Consider the following 15,525-nt stretch of genomic DNA (forward strand, 5'->3'; position numbering starts at 1 on the left):
ACACCAGCCTTCCGGACATGATACGACCTGATATTTCAGGCCTCTCGGAGCCCATCAGCCGCCGAGTTCAGTACCTGCGAAGTGGCAGTCCATAGTGGAGTCTCCTTGCCTCGGTCCAAGTCCACATCTCCCTGTGTCTGGGCTGCCCCAGCATTAGACGACCCCAGGACACTGTGATTGGCGTCCGAGTCCGCTGATGGTGAGGGAGGAGCCCTGGTAGCGATGTGGGCATTGCTCGTGCTTGGTGCCTGTCCTTCCTGCTCCTTTGGGTTAAGTTAGGGGAGAGGGCGATTTTTGTTGTCACTTGGTTCGTTCATGCATTCGTTCCTTCTTTTATTCTTTCTGAAACCAATTGAGGCAGCATAGTGTAGTTGGTAAGAGTGCACACCCTGGATCCTGACCATTTCGATCTTCCCTCTCAGGTGTTTCCGACATTAGGCAAGACAGAAGGCCTCAGCTTCCACGTCTAAAAAGTGGGGTAATAATAGTATCTACTTTAAAAAAAAATGATATCTACTTATAGAAAGGTCGGGAAAATTGAATTAACAGTAGAGGCAAAGCCTGGCATGTAGTAGGCACTCAAATCTTAGACACCAAGATCACAGCTGTGAGAGACAGATGGAAGAATAAAATTGAAACAAGTACTAGTTTAAATACAGGTATAAATGCTGTGATGGAAACATAGAAAGTGATGTGAGACTTAACAAGGGGAGATGTGTTGGGGAGGTGATAGGGTGGTGACTTAAATCATACTTAAGAATGAATACAAGCCTGCCAGGGATGTGGCAGGTAGCAAGGCATTGCCTGTAGAGATCACGTCATTAAGCTGTGGAAATGCATGGCATTTGCAACCAGAGAAGTCTAATACTGTTGGAACTAAGATCATCACTTTCTTCAGGAAGTTCCTCCTTTGTGTTTTCTCACTGAACTTGGTCTGTGTCTCTAGAACAGCACTGACCACACACTTTAATGTTGAAACATTCTTTTCATGTTTTTCTCCCTCACCTCAGGGTAAGGACTTTGAATTAGTCTTTATCTCCTCACATGACACTTGGCATTTGATAAATATTTATTGAATTTGAAGAGACACATGGGCAATGAATCTGGAAAGGTGAGTTGAAGCTGGATTGTAATTGGTGTTGAATGGTAAATCAAAAAAATCTGACGTTTTTCCAGTAGTCAATGGGAAGTCATTAGGTCTAAGTTTAAAGTATTAAGTCTAGCCTCACTACAGAGGCTTACATGGTAGCTCAGCTGTGGTAAAGAATCAGCCTGCAGTGCAGGAGACAAGGGTTCGATTCCTGGGTTGGGAAGATCCCCTGGCCAAGGGATAGGGTACTCCAGTATTCTTGGGCTTCCCTGGTGGCTCAGTTGGTAAAGAATTTGCCTGCAGTGTGGGAGACCTGGGTTCGATCCCTGGGTTGGGAAGATCCCATGGAGGAGGGCATGGCAACCCACTCCAGTATTCTTGCCTGGAGAATCCCAAGGACAGAGGAGCCTGGCAGGCTGCAGTCCATGGGGTCACAAAGAATTGGACACAAATGAGCAATTAAGCACAGCACATCACTGTAGAGAGTAGATTTGATACAAGGAGAGACTAAAAGAAGGGATATTATTTAAGAGATAGCAGATATCTGAGATTCTTCCCTATGAATGTCAGAAGTTGAATGCATAAGACTGTTTAGGATAGTGGTTCATAAATTTTCCCACCAGGATTAGTTAAAGGTTCCCATGCTTGGCATGTATGCATGCATGCTACATTGCTTCAGTAGTGTCTGACTCTTTGCGACCCTTTGGACTGTAGCCCCTCAGGCTCTTCTGTCCATGGGATTCTTCAGGCAAGAATACTGGAGTGGGTTGCCATTTCCTTCTCCAGAGGATCTTCCTGACCCAGGAATTGAGCCCTTGTCTCTTACTCCTGCACTGGCAGGCAGGTTCTTTACCACTAGTCCACCTGGGAAGCATTCACAGATTAATAACCACCTCAGGAATTCCCTGGCAGTCCAGTGGTTAGGACTTGGCACTGAGATCCCACAGGCTGCCTGGCACAGCAAAAAAAAAGAAAAAGAAGAAGAACCTTTTCCTATCTTTAACTCTACTCCTTTTTCTCCTGCAGATCCAGGAGAGATGTGTCAAGATACTCTGAGAAATATTCCAGGTCTCATTTAAGTGTTTTGCCTTGCAAATCATTCAGGATTGGTAATAAGTTAGTGGGGTGAGTTGGAAAATATGGACACTATAGCCTAATATACTCTTGCAGCTATTAGTCTACTAAAGACCCAAACTCTACCTTGTGGTTCAGTCCAGTAGGAATTGTCACAGTGTATGACTGTGATATTAACAGTTATATTTCTCTTAATTTCTTCAGGAAGAACGTCCTTGGTCCAACAGTGTTGCTGACACTGACTTTTTCTAAGTGGTCTTGAACTGCCTAGTTTTTATGTCAATACCTGGCTAGACCTCGTATTCTTCACTACAGAAGCCCTTAACCTGCAGTTGCTAGAGATTTTAAAACACTGCCTTTAGGATACCATCCACATTTAACTTGGGAGCTCTTCCTTTGTAATTCCAAAATGTTGAGATACTGGGGAGAGATACCAATCTCGTCAAGCCAGACCAACAGAAGTTCTTTTGACTTGCTCCCTCGGGAGTTCCGACTGGTAGAAGTCCATGACCCGCCTCTGCACCAACCCTCAGCCAACAAGCCCAAGCCCCCCACTATGCTGGACATCCCCTCAGAGCCCTGCAGCCTCACCATCCACACCATTCAGCTGATCCAGCACAACCGACGTCTGCGTAACCTCATCGCCACAGCACAGGCCCAGAATCAGCAACAGACAGAAGGTGTAAAGACTGAAGAGACTGAACCTCTTCCGTCCTGCCCTGGGTCACCTCCTCTTCCTGATGATCTCCTTCCTTTAGATTGTAAGAATCCCAGTGCACCATTCCAGGTCCGGCACAGTGACCCAGAGAGTGACTTTTATCGGTAAGACAAGGCTTTGCTGTATGTTACTTTTCTCTAAAAATCTTCCCAACAACCCTGTTAAGCATGTCACCACATTTCCAGGAGGAAACTTAAGATGAGAGTAAATGACTGGGCCAAAGTTGCTCAGGTAATTAGTGGAAAGTCTAATAAGAGTTGAACCATGTTCTTCCAAATCCAGAGTCTGTATTTTTTTATTTTCTGATGCAACAAATATTTATTGAGTACCTAATATATGCCAAGCACTTTACTAGGAGCAAAGTACTACACTGGTTTGTAAAAGAGGCCATGGTCTCATAGTCCTCCAAATCTAGTTTTTCTTGTTAATTAAAAGATATACTGTGGGTTTAGCTCATTGTCCTCAAGATGAGATTTATGGACTTATTCTCTTACTATTAGGAATCCACGAGTTCTATACAAGAATTTTTTAATGGTGTATTTTCATTTTGATAACACAGTTCAAGAAATAATAGTATAACAATGTTCCTGATCCTTGCTGCTCAAAATCTGATCCGAGATCAGCAACATCAACATCACTTGGGAGGTTGTTAGAAATGCAGAGTGTCAGACTCACCCACACCTCCTGAGTCAGAATTTTCATTTTAACAAGATCTCCAGAGATTCATCGGAGAAGGCAATGGCAACCCACTCCAGTACTCTTGCCTGGAAAATCCCATGGATGGCGGGGCCTGGTGGGCTGCAGTCCATGGGGTCGCTAGGAGTTGGACACGACTGAGTGACTTCACTTTATTTTTTCACTTTCATGCATTGGAGAAGGAAATGGCAACCCACTCCAGTGTTCTTGCCTGGAGAATCCCAGGGACGGGGGAGCCTGGTGGGCTGCCATCTATGGGGTCACACAGAGTTGGACATGACTGAAGCGACTTAGCAGCAGCAGCAGCCAGAGATTCATACGTAAATTTCAATTTGAGAAGCCCTGCTGCATATCCTCTGATTGCCTTAAAAGCTAGTGCTACTACTGGATTTCAGTATGAAAGTTTGCATTTGATGCCAAATAAGTACTTTTGTCTTTTCATTTTGAAATTTGTCAGACCTACAGAAAAGTTTAAATAATCGGATGACAAAAACCCAAACACCCTTCACCTGGATTAAACAATTGTTAATATTTTACTACATTTACTTTCTCTCACATATGGATAAGTGTGTATACACACATTTACTCACAAATATACAAACATTTATGTATACATATATACATACACACAGTTTTTTTGCCAAATCTTTTAGAGTTGTAGATATCACAGTATTTCACCCCTAAATTCTTCACGTTAGCCTAAAAATAAGGAAATTTCCTACATAATCCCAATAACCAGTATCACATCAAAGTAAGTGAACAGGAATTAAGTACTGTCATTTAATACATCTGTATTCAGATTTTTCCAGTTGTCCCAAAAATATCTTTTATTAGGTATATTTTTCCCCAGTCTTGGACCTAATAAAAACCATGTATTCCATTTCATTGTTACACCTCTTTAGTGTCTTTTTTTTTTTTTTTTGAGGTATAGTTGATTTACAGTATTAGTTTCAGGTGTACAACACTGTAATTCAATATTTGTATAGATTATACTCCTTTTAAAGTTATTATAAAATATTGGCTATATTTCCTGTGTTGTACAATATATCCTTGTAGCTTATTTATTTTATACATAGTAGCTTGTACCTCTTAATCTACCCCATCTTGCCCCATCCTTCCCTCTCACTGTTAACCACTAGTGTGTTCTCAATATCTGTGAGTCTACTTCTTTTTTGTTGTGTTCACTAGTTTGTTTTAGATTCTATGTATAAATGATATCATACAGTATTTGTCTTTCTCTGCCTATTTAGTGTCTTTTAAGCTAGAATAGCTTCCCCCTTTTATAATACATGATATTAATCCTTTTTAAGAGTTCAGGTCATTTGTCTGTTCCAAATCAGACTGGATTTGCTGATTATTTTCTCAAGATAAGATTCAGATTAAATGTTTGGTAAAAATGCTTCATAACTAATTGTGTTGTACATCACTTACTGCATCTGCCTGTTGATAGTTGCTACTATTTTAATTGTCCCAAACTAATGAAAAAAGAAGAGAAATAGACTTATTATGTAAGGTTTGCAGTTGGCTCAGATTAAGGCAAGATGATGTCATGGTGCGTGTTTAATTGGAAGTTTTGAAGACACTGAAATAGTGAAAAAGGGAATGAGAAATGTGTCATTACATGCTTGGCACATATTGGTATAGATGTGCCCAACTTAAGAATACTTACTCTGTAGCACTCAGTACCAACTTTACATTTTGCGAGAAATTTAGCTTTTACAAAATAATACTGTCCCTCATATTAAATTGATGCTATTATTTAGAATTTGTAGTTTTGTGTCAGTTTTCTAATTTTAATTATTAAGAAGATTCTGTGAACATCAGAAGTTTACACATAGTTTATTTTATATATATTTAAGAGACTGTTACAGAAATAATTTGCATCAGTTATGGGGCTGCAGGAAGAATTATTTTCCTTTAAGATGGGTCCACATATTAAGTAAAACAGTACTGATTTAGCTCTGTTTATTTTTTTTTATTTTTTTATTTTTTTAGCTCTGTTTATTAGGCACTTCTGAAGTCTTTAGCTTTTGGTCCAGAGAAACTGGTCATGGGAAATGATGATATAAAGAGTAAATGAAAAATTACTTGACAGTTGGTTTTCTTATTTTCCAATTACTAGGTGAATTGCAGTAGTTGCTGCTGAGCAGATAATAGCAGCGTGGGTGAAGAGCTCCTCAGGCACTCTGCTCAGCAATCACGGGGTGACAAATGTAAAGTGTGTACAGGGAAGAGTCATTTTCTGTACCCTATTTTATTTTTATCTATTTACTGCCTTTGTCAGGGGAAGGCAGAAGATAGGAAATTTCAGGAGAACAGGTGAATTATTAGGAGCTCATTAAAAGTTACTTTTAGGAAATCAGACAACTTTTGAAGTTTTTTTGTTTTGTTTTAGAAAGATAGGATTTTTGCCACAATGATTAGGTGCAAAAAGGAGTATTATGAAGAACACAGGATCTAGAGTCAGAAGCTGTATTTATATTACCAAAAAACATTCGGCAAATCACCCCCTCTGAACTTCAATTTCTTCACCTGCCAAATAGGAATAACAATATGGACCCCTACCAATTTCACAGCATAAAGTAGGATAAAAATGCTTTGTAAGCGATTGTTGTTGTTCAGTCTCTCAGTCATGTCTGACTCTTTGCGACCCACCCTGCAGCAAGCCATGCTTCCCTGTCCTTCACTATCTCCCGGAGTTTGCTCAAGCTTATGTCCATTGAGTTGGTAATGCCATCCAACCATCTCATCCTCTGTCGCTTGTAAGCAATATATGTTTTAAACTGCTTTTATAAAATTGAATTGCTTTCCTATTTTACAAACGGTTTGTTGCAGTTAAATTCTAGAGGTCCATATATTGCCCAGCATGTGAGGAACCTATGCTATGCTGAAAATGTGCACCATTGAGCTATGCTCTTAAAATTAATCAGATCCTAAAAGTGAAGTCGCTCAGTCATGCCCGACTCTTTGCGACCCCATGGACAGTAGCCTGCATCAAGCTCCTCCATCCATGGGATTTCCCAGGCAAGAGTACTGGAGTGGGTTGCCATTTCCTTCTCCATAAAAATGATCAAAATCACGCAATTGATACAAGAAGATGGGAACTTACTTTTCAGTAGATACCCTTTTATACTGTTTACTATAAACACCTATCACCTATGCAAGCTTTATGTAATTGGAACCACTCAGGGATATGACTGTGGGTCATTGAGACATGCCCTGAAATGGCAGCAAGGTAAAACTGGACCATATAACCTGCCTAAAATTCTCCTGGAAAACTGAGCCAGACATTTGATTAGGATTATAAACCGCCTAGGAAGACACGACAGGTCACCCCTTTGCAAGAGAACCAATGACACTCATCATGTCTCCACTTTCAGGGGGAAAGGGGAGCCTGTGACTGAACTCAGCTGGCACTCCTGCCGACAGCTCCTCTACCAGGCAGTGGCCACAATCCTGGCCCACGCGGGCTTTGAGTGTGCTAACGAGAGCGTCCTGGAGACCCTGACTGATGTGGCCCACGAGTACTGCCTGAAGTTCACCAAGCTGCTGCGCTTTGTTGTGGATCGGGAAGCCCGGCTGGGGCAGACTCCTTTCCCTGACGTGATGGAGCAGGTATTCCATGAAGTGGGCATCGGCAGCGTGCTCTCCCTCCAGAAATTCTGGCAGCACCGCATCAAGGACTATCACAGTTACATGCTGCAGGTGAGAGGATCCCGAGGAGGGGTGCGCAAAGATGTGTGATCTGGGGGTGTTCAGCAGGATCCCTAACACTTGGCCTAGGGTGCAGAGCACAGGGCCTGGAATAGAGTGAACTTAACTTGACTTTCCTCTTGGCCCCGGCTGTGACCCACACTGACCTGGCCAGACCCAGGGTTCTTCTACAGTCAGTGAAATTATAGCATGTGGCTAGCCTGCTTTTATTCAATACATATTTATGGAGTGCCTATTGTGGAATTCAGCAGTTTAATAGGACAAGTTCCTTGAGCTTGCATTCTTGTTGAGAGAGAGACAAAAACAGGTAAACAATGATCAAAATCATTTCAGATGGCGTTAAGTGCTATGAACCAGGAGCAAAACAGTGAGACGACACTGCCCTCAAAGGTAGAGTGTGATGGGGGAGACAGCGTTTTTGGTTAAAACCAGACCTATCTAATCTCTTCCACCCTTGTGGCCTTAGGCATTTTGTTCACTGTTTTGGTTTCCCCAAATCTGAAATACAAGAAATTCATAACACCCAGTCGGCTTTGCTAAGTGATCCAGATGTCCTACAGTGCTTATTAGCCACCTGTTGTATTTATGTCAAATGTTAGTTTTTATAGCCAAAAATGTCACCTTTTGTCCCAGTTCTGATATAATACATTTAAATATTTTACCTTTATGTATCTTTTAATTAATCACATACACGTTCTCTGCCAAATTTTCTTTACATGTCCCTGTCATTTATGAATTTCAAACTCAAATTCCTCCCATTAGCTGTGATGCTTTATTCATATTCATATTTTGTTTCCACTGGATGCCACAGGCTGACTATCCAACTTGCTTTGAACATTCCTTTGGAAAATTGACTCTTGCTTGCCAACAGATTAGTAAGCAGCTCTCTGAAGAGTATGAGAGGATCGTCAATCCTGAGAAGGCCACAGAGGACACGAAGCCTGTCAAGATCAAGGAGGAACCTGTAAGCGACATCACCTTCCCTATCAGTGAAGAACTGGAGGCCGACCTTGCTTCTGGAGACCAGTCACTGCCTATGGGAGTCCTCGGCACTCAGACCGAGCGCTTCCCATCTAACCTGGAGGTCGAGGCTTCACCACAGGCTTCAAGTAAGAGAGAACAACCTACCCATCTTGATTCTGGGAGATGTGCCAGCCTCAGTACTTCTTGCATTTTAGACTCAAAGTCTGGAGATGAAAGAACAAAAATAGGGATGGGCAGGGGAATGGAAAGTCGAAAAAGAAGTATAGCTTCACTGATCTAGAGATACAAAGATTCTCGTCCTAATTAGTGAAGAGGGAACTAGCACAGCTTTACAGACATTCTTTGAAATTATTTATAGTTAGGATGTAGATGCAGTTCTTCAGTTCAGTTCAGTCGCTGAGTTGTGTCCTACTCTTTGCAACCTCATGGACTGCAGCACAACAGGCTTCCCTGTCTATCACCAATTCCCGGAGCTTGCTCAGACTCATGTCCATTGAGTCAGTGATGCCATCCAACCATCTCATCCTCTGTCATCCCCTTTTCCTCCTGCCCTCAATCTTTCCCAGCATCAGGGTCTTGTCCAATGAGTCCGTTCTTCACATCAGGTGGCCAAAGTATTGGAGTTTCAGCATCAGTCCTTCCAATGAATATTCAGGACTGATTTCTTTTAGGATGGACTGGTTGGATCTCCTCGAAGTCCAAGGGAATCTCAAGAGCCTTCTCCAGTACCACAGTTCAAAAGCATCAATTCTTCGGCGCTCAGCTTTCTTTATAGTACAATTCTCACATCTCTACATGACTACTGCAAAAACCATCGCTTTGACTAGATAGACCTTTGTCAGCAAAGTAACGTCTCTGCTTCTTAATATGCCGTCTAGGTTGGTCATAACTTTCCTTTCAAGGAGTAAGTCTTTTAATTTCATGGCTGCAGTCACCATCTGCAGTGATTTTGGAGCCCAAAAAAATAAAGTCTGACACTGTTTCCCCTGTTTCCCCATCTATTTGCCATAAAGTGATAGGACCAGATACCATGATCTTAGTTTTCTGAATGTTGAACTTTAAGCCAACTTTTTCACTGTTTAGCTTTCATCAAGAGGCTGTTCTTCTTCCCTTTCTGCCATAAGGGTGGTGTCATCTGTGTATCTGAGGTAATTGATATTTCTCCCAGCCATCTTGATTCCAGCTTGTGCTTCATACAGTCAGACATTTCTTATATACTCTGCATGTAAGTTAAATAAGCAGGATGACAATATACAACCCTAACATACTCCTTTCCCAATTTGGAACCAGTCTGTTGTTCCATGTCCAGTTCTAACTATTGCTTCCTGACCTGCATACAGATTTCTCAGGAGTCAGGTCAGGTAGTCTGGTATTCCCGTCTCTAAGAATCTTCCACAGTTTATTGTGATCCACACAGTCAAAGGCTTTGGTGTAGTCAGTAAAGCAGAAATAGATGTTTTTCTGGAACTCTCTTGTTTTTTCAGTGATCCAACGGATGTTGGCAATTTGATATCTGGTTCCTCTTCCTTTTCTAAATCTAGCTTGAACAACTGGAAGTTCATGGTTCATGTACTGTTGAAGCCTGGCTTGGAGATTTTTGAGCATTACTTTGCTAGCGTGTAAGATGACTGCAATTGTGCAGCAGTTTGAGCATTCTTTGGCATTGCCTTTCTTTGGGATTGGAATGAAAACTGACCTTTTCCATTCTTGTGGCTACTGCTAAGTTTTCCAAATTTGTTGTTACTCTCTTGATGACAGTTAATTCAGCTGACCCAGCTAGGTGGACAGATGGCCTCCTGTTCTCTGTATTCTGGTCTTTCCTGATGCTTGTGCTGAGTTAATTAAGGCAACTTCCAGACAAGTGGAATAATGTTAATTGCTCAAGGACGTTTGAATAGTTGGGGTTCCTTGGTCAGAGTAGTACCAACAAGTTGAACCTGAAAGGGATTAAAATAGGGCAACTCAGTTATAGGCAGCTGGCTGCTTCTTCCAGATAGACTCTGTGATTCCCTTCAGAACCCGATGGCTCAATGATCCCTAAGTCAAAAGGACTGCAAATAACACTAGACGCTCAGTTCTTTACAATTTATTTATTTATTTATTGGCTGTGCCATGCAGCATGTGGGATTTTAGTTCCCCGATCAGGGACCAAACCTGAGCCCCCTGCAGTGGAAGTCTTAACCACTGGACTTCTAGGGAAGTCCCAGTTCTTTAGAAATATAAATTATGTCATCAGTGAAGTAATGATGTAAACAGCCAGTCCTTCAGTGTGGCCTAAACAGAATTAGGCCACATTTTCAAAGTACTGGGCAGAGAGCCTTTCACTATGGGAGACGTAATAACCACAGAACAGCATTGCTAGAAGACACAGAGGCAGGAGAGCCAGAAAGAAATTCTTGCAGACATAGGGGTCATGTCTCTTTTCAGCAGTCTGGGAACTGCTGCCACCATTTTGTAGTGATCACTAACTTTTCATAATGTGAGAGAGAACCAGGAACCCAAACACAAGGCACAAAAACAAGACAGCCCCGTAAAAAGACAGGCAAATGTAACACTTGCCCAAGAACCCATGGTTGTGCCTGCCTTTGAACCATGAATATTTCCACCTGCGTAGCTTTACTTTCCCTGGCTTAGGGGAAATGGAGATGGATGAGGTGAGGTAAAGGAAGGGGAGGAAGTGGAAAAGAAGATATTTTGAGTTGGTAACTTTTTGAGCAGAGAATAACAACCATATTCTCTAGGCAGGTAGAGAATCAGAATGAAAACTGAGCTCAAAGGCCATCAGCCAGCCCTGGGTGGTGTATGCCATCTGCTTTGTTCCAGCCTTTCTTGCTGCTAGTTAGTTCTGTGTTCTTTTCGATTCCCAGGTACAGAGGTAAATGCTTCCCCTCTTTGGAACTTGGCCCACGTGAAAATGGAGCCTCAAGAGAGTGAAGAAGGCAACGTTTCTGGGCACGGCGTGCTGGGCAGTGATGTGTTCGAGGAGCCAATGTCAGGCATGAGTGAAGCTGGGATCCCCCAAAGCCCTGATGACTCAGACAGCAGCTACGGCTCCCACTCCACTGACAGCCTCATGGGCTCCTCCCCTGTTTTCAACCAGCGCTGCAAAAAGAGGATGAGGAAAATATAAAAGGCAAAGAGGGAGACCTCTTCAGACCTAGAAGACCCAACAGAAACTCTGATGGATTCTAATTTGTTTCCACAAATAATGATTGAACTCTTAAAACACAATGGGTTTTCCTGATATCAGTGGAGCTGGATTTAACCAAATAAGTCTACTTTTACCTTCTGCATCCAGTTTTTGTTTTCCACAACCAAGCCACCTTTCACAGATATCACACCGGGATGGTGATCCAGAGACCAAAACGGTGTCCCTGACTTGTCTTTACCATGTGACAAGTGACTTAGCTTCTCTCAAGCTGTTTCTCTTGCACAACCGAGAAGAATCACACTGGGTCTGGCCTACACTGCATGAAGATGAAGATGCTATTAAGCTTCACAGCTGTGCTTGAACAGACTCACATATATGCTGATATCAGATGTCAATTTTTTTCTTTTAACTTGCTTCATTTTTGGTTCAAGTCATTGGGAATCCAATGGAAATAGCTAAACATTGCACAGCTTATCTATCAGTACTTTTTTTCGAACTGTTTCTGCTGCCCACAGAATCTCCTGTGAAATCACAGCAGTCTGTGAACAGCCTTTTTGCTTATCCAAATAGCCCTCTCCTATCTCAACCATATATTTTTCTTCTTCCTTCTCTAGACTTAGTCCATGTATTCCAATTCTCTTTATTTCCAGTCAGATTTTTTTTTAACATTGGGTTGGCCAAAAAAGTTCATTCAGGCTTTTCCATATGCTATAGAAAAACCCAAACGAACTTTTTGGGCAACCCAGTATTTTCAGCATGTACATTTTTCAGTTGCTCTTTTCATTTTCTCCTTTTTGAATGATTAAACTGATGGCTCATCAGAGTCTGCCCGCAATGCAGGAGACTTGGGTTCAATCCCTGAGTCAGGAAGATCCCCTGGAGAAGGGAAGGGCAACCTGCACCAATATTCTTGCCTGGAAAATCCCATGGACAGAGGAGACTGGCGGGCCACAGTCCATGGGGTCGCAAAAAGCTGGGACACGACTGAGCGATTAACACTTCCACTTTGTGAATGAAGCAAACAGGACCTGTCCGTAGACAGACTTGTGCCTGTTTCATTTGTTGCATCTGCTTGGCCATCAGAGGACAGTGGTCCATTCCTTTACCAGAATTCTACATCTGCACACTGTACTTCTACTGGATGGGCAGCCTCTAAAAGGCTAACAATATGCACCTTTCTGCTTTACATCATGTCCTGAACAGCTTGACTGCTGTTACTTATCCATCGCAGTATCTGCCCTACTTGGCATCTGATAGTGTCAATCATTATTTATTAAATACTTGATGTAGCACTGGAATAATCAGGAGTAATTAGCAAATGTGTGCAAGTTAAGTACTGCTGAAGTTTGCTTTGGGGGTGCAGAATACAAGTCTTGTGAAATTTAGAGCACTCTTTTAGTAGACTAGAAATCAAGGCCCATATCACTGAGTGCCTTAAATGTCTCAGGTATTGGGAATAAATATGAATACAACAGCAACAAAATAAGGTTATGATTTAAACTGTTGCCAAAGCATTTGTAAGTTTGCTAATTGGACATCCTTGGCATGTTTAAACCTTTCCTGTTCCAGGTTTAGTTTCATTTCCCCTTATTTGCTTCCTCTGTGGCTCAGCTGGTAAAGAATCCGCGTGCAATGCGGGAGACCTGGGTTCGATCCCTGGGTTGGGAGGATCCCCTGGAGAAGGGAAAGGCTACCCACTCCAGTATTCTGGCCTGGAGAATTCCATGGACTGTAGTCCATGGGGTCGCAAAGAGTTGGACACAACCGAGCGACTTTCACTTCACTTCACTTCCCCTTATTTACTGATGAAAGTACACATCTGGTGGTCAGTTTCTAGAAAGTAGCCATTTAGTATTTAATTAGTTCACTTAGCAAACATTTATTGAGTACCCATTATGTACTGGGTCCTTTGCAAGGGATATATACAGATGCGTAAGGCTGTCTCTGCTGTTATGGAGCTTAGGCCAGATGATTTCCTCTTAAATGAAAAAGTATTCAAAGGCACTAGGGAAAAAAACAGGTATGTACAAGTTTGCTGTCCAAGTGGTTCCCTCTTAAAGAACAAGTTCAAGTTTTTAGACCAGTGGTTCCCATTAGTTACATAGTATTGAAATTAATACTTTATGTAAAACAAAGTATTTTTATTTTTAGAAGATTTAAATTGAAGAATAGGCACTAGATGGCCAAGGTTCAAGTACTCTGATAAAGGTCATAAGAGCATTGATACCTGAGATTCACCTGGTCTGGAATTATGCCATAGGCTGTTTGAGTTAGAACACTGTTCTGAACCTAGCATGCATCAGAATCCCCTGGAGGCCTTGTTAAAACAGACTGCTAGGCCCCATGCCCCACCCCCAGTTTCTGATTTTGGTCTTGAATGTCCCATTTCTGGTAACTTGCCAGATGATGCTGATGCTTCTGTTCCAGAGACCACACTTTGCGAGCCACTGAACTGAAATACAGGTTAGGCAGGAATAAAATGTCTTAAGAGAAATATTACTATGTTTTAAGATACTGTGAAGAATGTGGAGGCGAAGCAAACCCTTACCAGGGCTATTATGCATGGAATGTGCACCTGACCCAAACCCATGTCCTTTGAGTAAATCACTAAGGAAGGACACACTGCATTAAAGTACAATACAAACAGGGCCTGGCTTCATTGCTCGTTATTAGGTGTGGTGTGTACACAGAACTTTAGTAAACATCATGTGGCTTTAAATCTCTCTTCTGAACTGAAGTGACTATTTGTGATGATTTTCTTACTTGAAATGATGACAAGCAGGCTTACAACAGAGTGAAAATTAAAAACTCTTTATCTAAGCCACCATCTAAAGTAGAATTCTTACTAACTACGTGTTGCCCACTTTCTTCAGTGAACCTGATGTTCTATAATGAGCTCCCCAGTGGGAGGCACATTTCATACCAACATTGACTGGTTGCCAAGGAGACTCCACTGTCATTCTGGCCAAGCTCCTGTTTCCTCTCGCCCTTTCTGATAAAAAGGAAGGGAACTCACGGTACAAGTTCAAAGGCAAATGCTCAGGAAGTAGAGGCTAGAGATCCAGCCTACTAAGTTCTCTGTTTCATCCATCAGTAGCAAAAGTATGTGAGTTCAAATGATACAACTTGCGGTTTTAGGCTCAAAGGGATATCAGTGTCCAAAAACAGAATATGCTTCCTTGCATAAATCCGAGGGGAAGGCCAATGGGAATTATTAGCAGGTCCAAATAATCTATTCCTGGCTTCATCGGAGTCAGGAAGTTTCACTAGTAAAACAAACTGCTATTCTGAACAAAACCATCCTTTATAGATTGTAGCCCCCAGTCAGAGATAAAGATAGTCCTTCACACAGAGTTCCAAAATTTTGAACTTTAGAAACTATTTGTTGTTTTTCTTCCAGTACTGTGCCATTGATTCTTGCATAAAATTCTGGAATGCTGGCTCTTCACGGCTTTCCTCTGTAACTATAAGGAAAAAAGAAGGTGAGTTATTTTCAAACTCTCCCCATTAGACCGGTGGATTAGAGCCACTGTCTCCCATCCATCAGAAATAGTACATGTAACCTTGAACAACATGGGCTTGAACTGGGTGAGTCCCCTTACACACAAAGTTTTTTCAGTAGTACATACAGTATTACATAATCCATGGTTGATGAAATCCACAAATGCAGAACCAGAGTTGGAGGGCCAACTATAAGTTAGTTATATGAGGACTGTTAAAACTGTACCAAGGATAATAGGTACCCCAGCCCCTGAGTTGATCAAGAGTCAACTGTACTCTTTAAGACACTCCATGTTCACTTCTCCCAATAAGGAATTATTTCCTAGAAGCAGGTTCTATTTATCATGTTGCCCAAAATGTACAATTTCTTTGACCAATAGGTGGGAAGATGCTTCCCTCGTAAAGTAACTAAAATGAGATCCCACTCCTACATATTTTTAACTGCGAGAAATGAAAACCTGTGTCCACACAAAAACCTATTAACCAATCTTTATAGGAGTTTATTTACCACAGCTTAAACCTGGCAACAACTCAAATGTCATTTGGCTTGTGAATGGATAAACAAAGGCACATTCACATAATGGAATATTACTAAGC

At 41.8% G+C, this 15,525-nt stretch overlaps 2 protein-coding genes across 12 annotated transcripts in view; one reads left to right on the forward strand and one right to left on the reverse strand.

Moving 5' to 3' along the window:
- SUPT7L (SPT7 like, STAGA complex subunit gamma) lies at positions 1 to 14,247 on the forward strand. Of its 7 annotated transcripts, none has more exons than XM_055540646.1 (7): positions 1 to 199; positions 1,011 to 1,111; positions 2,117 to 2,215; positions 2,369 to 2,986; positions 6,959 to 7,283; positions 8,104 to 8,401; positions 11,144 to 14,247. In XM_055540646.1, the coding sequence occupies exons 4-7, from the start codon at positions 2,574 to 2,576 to the stop codon at positions 11,404 to 11,406; spliced, it is 1,299 nt and encodes a 432-aa protein (XP_055396621.1). In that variant the 5' UTR covers positions 1 to 199; positions 1,011 to 1,111; positions 2,117 to 2,215; positions 2,369 to 2,573; the 3' UTR covers positions 11,407 to 14,247. The 7 variants fall into 7 exon arrangements, with proteins under 7 accessions (XP_055396621.1, XP_055396627.1, XP_055396623.1 ...); XM_055540652.1 differs by having other exon boundaries at positions 8,164 to 8,401; XM_055540648.1 differs by having other exon boundaries at positions 2,117 to 2,158.
- The window catches only part of GPN1 (GPN-loop GTPase 1), a 24,009-nt gene continuing 22,699 nt past the window's right edge, over positions 14,216 to 15,525 (reverse strand). For all 5 annotated transcript variants that reach the window (XM_055540656.1, XM_055540654.1, XM_055540653.1 and 2 more), the window contains one exon: positions 14,216 to 14,891. In XM_055540656.1, the coding sequence (XP_055396631.1) occupies positions 14,806 to 14,891 (86 nt within the window). In that variant the 3' untranslated portion in view covers positions 14,216 to 14,805. The remainder of the gene's footprint in view (positions 14,892 to 15,525) is intronic.

Source organism: Bubalus kerabau, chromosome 11 (genome assembly GCF_029407905.1).
Source record: "Bubalus kerabau isolate K-KA32 ecotype Philippines breed swamp buffalo chromosome 11, PCC_UOA_SB_1v2, whole genome shotgun sequence".
Classification (NCBI taxonomy): Eukaryota; Metazoa; Chordata; class Mammalia; order Artiodactyla; family Bovidae; genus Bubalus; species Bubalus kerabau.